Source organism: Mandrillus leucophaeus, unplaced genomic scaffold (assembly GCF_000951045.1).
Source record: "Mandrillus leucophaeus isolate KB7577 unplaced genomic scaffold, Mleu.le_1.0 Scaffold24, whole genome shotgun sequence".
Lineage (NCBI taxonomy): Eukaryota > Metazoa > Chordata > Mammalia > Primates > Cercopithecidae > Mandrillus > Mandrillus leucophaeus.
Genome location: NW_012102476.1, coordinates 3,998,086 through 4,006,014, shown reverse-complemented (window position 1 = coordinate 4,006,014; position 7,929 = coordinate 3,998,086). Strand labels below are relative to the sequence as shown.

The 7,929-nt window shown below is 56.3% G+C and overlaps 2 protein-coding genes across 2 annotated transcripts in view; one reads left to right on the top strand and one right to left on the bottom strand.

Moving 5' to 3' along the window:
• The window catches only part of TRIM72 (tripartite motif containing 72, E3 ubiquitin protein ligase), a 14,661-nt gene extending 8,232 nt beyond the window's left edge, over positions 1–6,429 (bottom strand). Inside the window, exons 1-4 of the mRNA XM_011982556.1 lie at positions 6,153–6,429; positions 5,335–5,731; positions 964–1,059; positions 634–864 (exon numbers count right to left, since the gene is read on the bottom strand). Of these exons, the coding sequence (XP_011837946.1) occupies positions 634–864; positions 964–1,059; positions 5,335–5,724 (717 nt within the window). The 5' untranslated portion in view covers positions 5,725–5,731; positions 6,153–6,429. The remainder of the gene's footprint in view (positions 1–633; positions 865–963; positions 1,060–5,334; positions 5,732–6,152) is intronic.
• On the top strand, positions 2,815–4,517 carry PYDC1 (PYD (pyrin domain) containing 1). The gene is given in 4 exon segments (XM_011982538.1): positions 2,815–2,848; positions 3,160–3,220; positions 3,545–3,783; positions 4,325–4,517. Coding segments are annotated over 3 exon segments (330 nt in total). The 3' UTR covers positions 3,780–3,783; positions 4,325–4,517.
• Positions 6,430–7,929: the final 1,500 nt, after the last annotated feature.

Here is a 7,929-nt window from a genome sequence, read left to right as displayed (position 1 = left end):
AACCCTTCACTTTTATGTGGATTACAAAAAGGTATCTTCGCCTCCAAGCAACTCTGATTCCACCTGATAGAAAACTGTCCTAATAGGCCGGGTGCAGTGGCTCACACCTGTAATCCCAGCACTTTTGGAGGCCAAGGCAGGCAGATTGCTTGAGTCCAGGCATTTGAGACCAGTCTGGGCAACATAGTGAGAACCTATCTCTACTAAAAATACAAAAATTAGCCAGGCATGGTGGTAAGTGCCTATAGTCCCAGCTATGGGAGGCTGAGATTGGAGGACTGCCTGAGCCTACAAAGTCAAGGCTTCAGTGAGCTATGGTCATGCCACTGCCCTCCAGTCTGGATGACAGAGTGAGACCCTGCCTTAAAAAAAAAAAAAAAAAAAAAGTGTCCTAATAAATATATAAACCGACAAGGTCTGTGATATGAATAGTGCTCACTTAATACAATGTCCTTATGCACTGCTCAGCCTAAACAACCATACAGCAGCCCTGAGGCCTGCCCCTCCCGGACATGTGACGCTGGCTCATCCCTGCCCCTCTCTGGGCCTATCTGACAATGGGATGAGGTCTCTGGGGCCTGAGCAGTGAGGGGGCTGAGGCAGGGAGGGGACGGGGGGTCACCCAGTGCTCACCATTAGGAACTCAGTCTGCGGTTTGTCGGCCACCTCCTCCAGCACCTTCTCCATCTGCCGCAGCTGCTCCAGGTAAGAGTTCAGGCTCCCCAGCTCCCGGCGCAAGGCAACCCCTGCCTCACCCCGCACACGCTCTGCCTCACGGTCCAAGGAGCCCTCCAGTGCAGCCAGGAACACCCGCATCTTGCCCAGCTGCTCCCCCACGGCCCCCCGGAACTGACGCACTGTCTCCTGCGGGAATGGGGCAGTGATTGACGGAATAAAGGCTCTTGGCTGGAGACCCCTAGCCTGGCCCCCAGCCCCCGAGACATGGCCCTATGAAGTCCTCACCTCCACCTCCACCAGCTGATGCTCCAGCACAGCTACACTCTTCTCCTTGCGCATGCATGCCTCCTGCAGCTGCAGTTTCTGCTGTGGCAGCTGTGTCTGGGGGGCGAGGCATGGAGAAGTGATGGGGATGCCACTCACCCCAAACCCACACCTCCCAACCTAAACCTGCCCTCTGTGGCTCAACCTCAATGCCATTTCCTCCTCCAGCCATCTTCCCATCCCCAAACCCACTTACATGCCTACCAGCCCCAGCCGTTGCTACTCCTGAAGTCCAAATGCTTCCCCTGCCCCTTGCCTATTTTGGTGCAGTTTTTTTATTTATTTATTTTGATGTTTTGTTTTGAGACAGGGTCTCGCTCTGGAGTGACCCTGGAGTGCAGTGTCATGATCACAGCTAACTACAGCCCCAACCTCCAAGGCTTAATTGACCCTCTCACGTCAGTCTCCCAAGTCCCAAGTAGCTAGAACTATAGGCACACACCACCATGCCCAGCAAATTTTTTGATTTTTTTTTTTTTTTCGAGATGGGGTCTCACTCTGTCGCCCAGGCTGCAATGCAGTGGCACAATCTCGGCTCACTGCAACCTCCGCCTCCTGGGTTCAAGTGATTCTGCTGCCTCAGCCTCCCAAGTAGCTGGGACTAATTTTGGTGCACCACCAGGCCTGGCTTAATTGCGATATTTTTAGTAGAGTCAGGGTTTCCCCATGTTGGCCAGGCTGCTCTCAAACTTCTGACCTCAGGTGATCCACCCACCTCAGCCTCCCAAAGAGCTGGAATTATAGACATGAGCCACCACGCCTGGCCATGATTTTTTAAAATGTTTTTGTAGAGACAATCTCACTATATTGCCCAGGCTGGTCTCCAACTCCTGGCCTCAAGCAATCCTCCCACCTCAGCCTCCCAGCATGCTGGGATTACAGGTGTGAACCACCACACCCCCAGCCCCTTGTCTGTTTTGTTGACCCCTCCCTGGCCTTGCCTTCCCTGATCCCCTCTGCTCAGCAGTCAGCCCCATAGCACAGGTCTTTGTGAGGATGGCAAATGCCAAAGTGGTTTGGTCTCTCCCACCAGACAGGCAGGCACAGAGCTTGGCACACAACAGACCTCAGGGGGTACGTGAAGGATATGTGAAAGAAGAAAGGCAAACTCCCCCTATACCTGGGCTTCCTCTCTTACCTAAAAGCAGAACATCAGCCTCAGTCAGACTGTCAGCCTAACCCCCACGTCAGCCAGTCTGTACATGCATGGGCTTGGAGTGGGGGGCACGGAATTTAATTAAAATGTCCCCTGCTGGCCGGGTGTGGTGGCTCACGCCTGTAATCCCAGCACTTTGGGAGGCCAAGGTGGGTGGATCACAAGGTCATGAGTTCGAGGTCAGCCAGGCCAAGATGGTGAAACCCCATCTCTACTAAAAATACAAAAATTAGCCGGGTGCAGTGGCAGGTGCCTGTAATCCCAGCTACTCGGAAGGCTGAGGCAGGAGAATGGTTTGAACTAGGGAGGCAGAGGTTGCAGTGAGCCAAGAATGTGCCACTGCACTCCAGCCTGGGAGACAGAGCAAGACTCCGTTTAAAAGAAAAAAAAAAAAAAAAAAATCCCCTTCATAGACGAACCAAACACTCCGTGGTCTAGATCTCACCCAAGACCTCAAATGCAAATATGCAAATATAGGAGAGCTCCCAATACTCCTGCCAAAGAAAAATTTTTTTTTTTTTTTTTTTTTTTGAGACAGGATTGCCTAGGCTGGAGTGCAGTGGCACAATCACAGCTCTGCATCCTCGAACTCCTAGGCTCAAGCAATCCTTTTGCTTCAGCCTCCTGAATAGTTGGCACTACAAGCATGAGCAACCATGCCAGGCTACAAAGCCACTTCTTTGCTGGAAGGTGCCTGGCCATGGAATGAGTTCCACTCCTGCCTCCATGACTTCCAACCTGTTTCCTCCTCTGCAGATTGGGAACAGCAATCCCTACCTCAACAATTTGGTGCCCCCACTTTCCCAGGGGAAACTAGGGGACCCTCTAGGTGGTGTTTGCAGAGTCCCCTCCCAGCAGGAGCCACAGGGTTGAATATGAGCTGCCAGATCAGTCCCCTCCCCGGTTCATCCCCGGGGGCGGCGGCTCCACCTGCTGCAGAAAAGGTAGGACCTGATGGCTCCAGGCCCTCCCAGGCTCAGAGGCTCAGGGCTGAGCCGTAGGAAGGCAGCGCGAGGCCATCCTGAAGGTGCTGGAGAACCTGACCCCGGAGGAGCTCAAGAAGTTCAAGATGGGCCGGGCGGGGTGGCTCATGCCTGTAATTCCAGCACTTTGGGAGGCGAGGCGGAGGCGGGCGGATCACGAGGTCAGGAGATCGAGACCATCCTAGCTAACACGGTGAAACCCCCTCTCTACTAAAAATACAAAAAAATTAGCCGGGCGTGGTGGCGGGCGCCTGTAGTCCCAGCTACTCGGGAGGATGAGGCAGGAGAATGGCGTGAACACCGGAGGCGGCGGAGCTTGCAGTGAGCGGAGATCGCGCCACTGCACTCCAGCCTGGGCTACAGAGCAAGAGTCAGTCTCAAAAAAAAAAAAGAAAAAAGAAAGAAAATAAAAGAAAGAAAAATTCAAGATGAAACTGGGGACTGTGCCACTGCGCGAGGGCTTTGAGCGTATCCCGCGGGGCGCACTCGGGCAGCTAGACATCGTGGACCTCACCGACCAGCTGGTCGCCTCCTACTACGAGGACTACGCAGTCGAGTTCGTCGTGGCCGTGCTGCTCGACATGGGCATGCTGGAGGAGGCGGCACAGCTGCCGCGGGCCGCGCGAGGGCCACTCTGAGCTGGTACGTGATCTAGGGACCCAACCCCGCTTCCTCGCCAAGGACCCAGGCGTCGGGTCCCGCCCAGAGCCTTCCTGTTCCCCTCCTCCTTCAGGGTCCCTCCTGGGGTCTTCCCTCAGACCTCCGGCCAGCCCCTCCCGGCGGCGAAGGGCTGGGCTGCAGCGAACCCCGGTGGGCTGCATCTCGCCCCACTGCCCCCTTCCAGGCTCCTGGGCTGCCTGGGCCCTGTTCCGTTTCATGGGTTCCGTGCTCGCTTCGCAGATAAAGACGGGCAAGGTTGGGCGAGGTTGGAATGCGCTCAAAGCCCTCGCGCAGTGGCACAGTCCCCAGCTTCATCTTGAATTTCTTTCTTTTCTTTCTTAAGCACAGGTGTGCTGGGATGGGAGGGCTCCCGGGAGGAGGCTCCTGCCCTGAGCTAGGAGACCACCAGCTAGGCCTGGGCTGAACTGGGCCAGGCAGGAGCTGGCGGGACTGAGAGGCTGGGTCCTTGGGAAGCCCGGGGGCCTCGAATACCAACGAAAGGACGGTAGTCTACCCCCTCTAGGAGGCAGGCCAAGGGAAGGAGTAGTGCAACGCCTGTGAAGCCAGCCCCGCGCGCGCACCAGTAGCGTAAGACGACGGCAGTGTCTCCACCTCGGGGACCAAGGACGCCTCCGTGCCTCCAGACCCCGCCTCCTCCAGCCCCTGCACCTGTCATTTCTTCTTCCACTGCCCAATAAATATTCATGACAGACTTTCCTGGGGCTGCGCGCACACGTGCCCGCCGGTAGCTACACGCGTGTGCTTTTGCCACACGTATAGCACGCACTAGCCAGTGTGCGTGGGTCTCTATTTGCCTCTGTCTGGGTGTCTGCTGAGTACCTCGGGATGCACACAACCACGTGTGGGCTCCCAAGGCGTTCGGGACTTCCAGCTCCACCCAGAAAAACATCCTGGACGGGGCTCTCGGTGCCACCCTGGGTCCGCGCACGCAAGTGCAGATCCCGGTTGCCTGGCCCTTCCAGTCTCCCTTTTGGTGAGGGGCCAGCCAAAGTTCCAAAGTTTCAGGGGTGCGTGAGCCTCCGCTGAGCACAACAGGACAGCCCTGCCCCGGCCGCCTGGCTCGGCCCGGAACGCCGCGCCTCCAGTCCAAAGTGGGCCAGCGCCGCGCAGGGAGCCTGCCGGACCGGCCCACCTGGTGCGGGAATGAGCGCGTGGGCCGTAGGGGCTGGTCGGTCTCTGCTCCGCCTGGTTCCGCCCCGCCCATCAGACCAGCCCTGGGGCTCCGCCCGCCCATCTCCAGGTCCCTCTAGAGGCTAAGGCCGGGAACCTAGGTTTGCTCAGCGCTCTTCTCGTCAGTCTCCGTCCCTGCGCGGCTTTCCTCTGTCAGCCCCGCCTTCAGCTCCTCAGACACTCTTTCCTGGCTGCTTCGCCCCGCCCCCGCCCCCCGCAACTCCAGGTGCTAGTGAGCCTCTTTAGAGACTCAGAATCCAAATCAGTACAGCGACCTCCCCATCGACCAGGCCCCGCGCCGCCGAACAACCTCTCCGACCCCGATGCGCTCGGATCCCGCACCTTGAGGCGTGCGTGGGCCTCGGCGGCAGGCAGGAGGCGATGACCGCGGTGCGAGCCAAGTGAGGCGCACACACCGCACACCAGCGCGCGGTCCTGCTCACAGTAGATGCTCAGCGGGTCCAGGTGCTCCTCGCAGTGGCCCTGCGGCACCTGGGCCAGCCCCTCCACCAGGCGCGCCAGCTGCAAGTTGGTGCTGAGTGCCTGCGGCCGCGTGGGGGCCTGACAGCAGGGGCAGAGAACGGTGCCATCCGCCGCGGGTTCCCCGGCCACGCGGCCCAGGCAGGCGCGACAGAAACTGTGGCCGCACTCGGCTGTCACGGGCGCGTCGAACAGCTGCAGGCACAGCGGGCAGGACAGCTCCTGGTGCAGGAGGCCGGGCGCAGCCGACATGGCGGGCCTGGGTGGAGGAGGAGTCGGTTAGGGGGATCCACGGCGCCGCGCTCCCGGCCCAGCCCTAGCCCAGGCCGGGCCCGCCGCGCCGCAAGGAGAAGCCGCAGCCTGTAAAGACCTCCCATCCTACACTGGATGGGGCTCTGACGGCCAAAGGGGAAGAGGAACTCGGTCTCAGGCCCAAAAGTAGCCTCCACTGCAATTCTCAGCTCCAGCTCCAAAAATATGCGCTATCGGTCAACCCCAGTTCCTGAACACAAGCCCAGGTCCTAGCCCACTGTCCTTGCCCTCGCCTTAGCCCCAGGCTTCAGCCTCTGACCTCAGCCCCGGCCCCAAATTCTCCAGAGCCCCCACTTCGAGACTCCCCTCCCCCACTTTACCAAGATCTCCAGCCCTCCCCTCCCCCTACTCCAGCCCACGGGACTCACAGGTCTGGTTGGAGATCTTAGGCTGAAAGACACTGGAAGGAGGACCGGTAAGGGTCGAGCCTAGCTGGACTGGGGTCAGGGCTGCGTCCAAAGATCTGAGACAAGCAGCAGGCTCCAAGCAAGGACAGGGACTCACAGGGGAAGCTGGCAGTGGACACCACGCGTGATGGGCACACAGTGCTCAGTGGAAGACCCTCCCAGACTGAGCCATGGCTCCAGGACTATATTTAGCTGCCCTGCCCAATCCCTCCCATCACTTCCGGAAACCGTTCTAAAAGTGAGAGCTGAGTAGTCCCCGTGCACGCATCACATGCCAGGGCCACCTGTCTTGGCCCATCCACTGTTCCCTCCCCAGCCAGCCTGTAGCCAGAGCTCAGAGCCAGCGGGGAGACAGGACCTTTCTCACCACAGAAAAGACAGAAAATTGAGGGGGGATCTCCCCTTTCTCCCCCAACTCCCACCTCCACACTCTCCAGCTCCTTCCTCCTTGCTGGCAGCCGCTCCCCAGCCTGTTGCCCATTCATTCCCCAAGTTTATGGCTGACCAAGGTCACCCTGGCAGGATTATCCCACCTGCAGGAGGGCAGGACCTCACCCCACTCTGAAATGTTTTCTTCCTCCAGAGCTGAGGGGAGGGTCTTCTCCAAGTTGGTCTCTCTGGTACACCCAGGACAAGCCTTGGGGCAAAGTAGGCCTCTCTAAATGCTTGGAGAATTAATGACAGAGAGAGATTGAATACATGAATGAACTGAATCCAGAGCCTGCAGCCCAGAACTCAATTCTGCCCTGGTTCCTGTATGTGTATCTTTCAAATCTCAGCTGAAATTTCATTTAAGTGGCACTGGGATAACTGGCTAGACATATGCAAGAGAATGAAAGTGGACCCCTGCCTTTCACCATATAAAAAAATTAACTCAAGATGGGTTAAAGACTTAAATGTAAGACTTCAAACCGTAAAAATTGTAGAAGAAACCCCAGGAGAAATACCATTCTGGATATCAGCCTTGGTAAAGCATTCGTGACTAAGTCCTCAAAAGCAACAAAAACAAAAATTGTTAAGTGGGGCCTCATTAAACTAAAGAGCTTCTTCACAGCAAAAGCAAAAGCAACTATCAACAAACAGACAACTGAAGAATGGAAGAAAATATTCACAAACTATGCATCCAACAAAGATCTACCATCCAGATTATATAAGGAAACTAAACATTTCAACAAGCAGAAAACAACTCCATTAAAAAGTTGGCAAGGGCCAGGTGCGGTGGCTCACACCTGTAATCCCAGCATTTTGGGGGGTCCAGGCGGGTGGAACACTTGAGGTCAGGAGTTTGAGACCAGTCTGGCCAACATGGTGAAACCTCATCTCTATGAAAAACACAAAACTTAGCCAGGTGTGGTGACAGGTGCCTGTAATCCCAGCTACTTGGGAGGCTGAGGCAAACGAATCGCTTGAACCCGGGAGGCAGAGGTTGCAGTGAACAGAGATCACACCATTACACTCCAGCCTGGGTGACAAGAGCGAAACTCCGTCTCGCAGAGGTTGCAGTGAGCCAAAATCATGCCATTGCACTCCAGCATGGGCAACAAGAGCAAAACTCCGTCTCAAAAAAAAAAATCAATAAATATTAAAAAAAAAAAAAAAGAAAGAAAATAAATTTCATCTAGAATAAAAACCAAAGTGCTAACTGTGGCCCACAAAGCCCTATCTGCTATGACCACATTAATCACTCTGACCCATTTATCACCCCTTTCCCCGTTGATCACTCGCATCAGGGACTTTT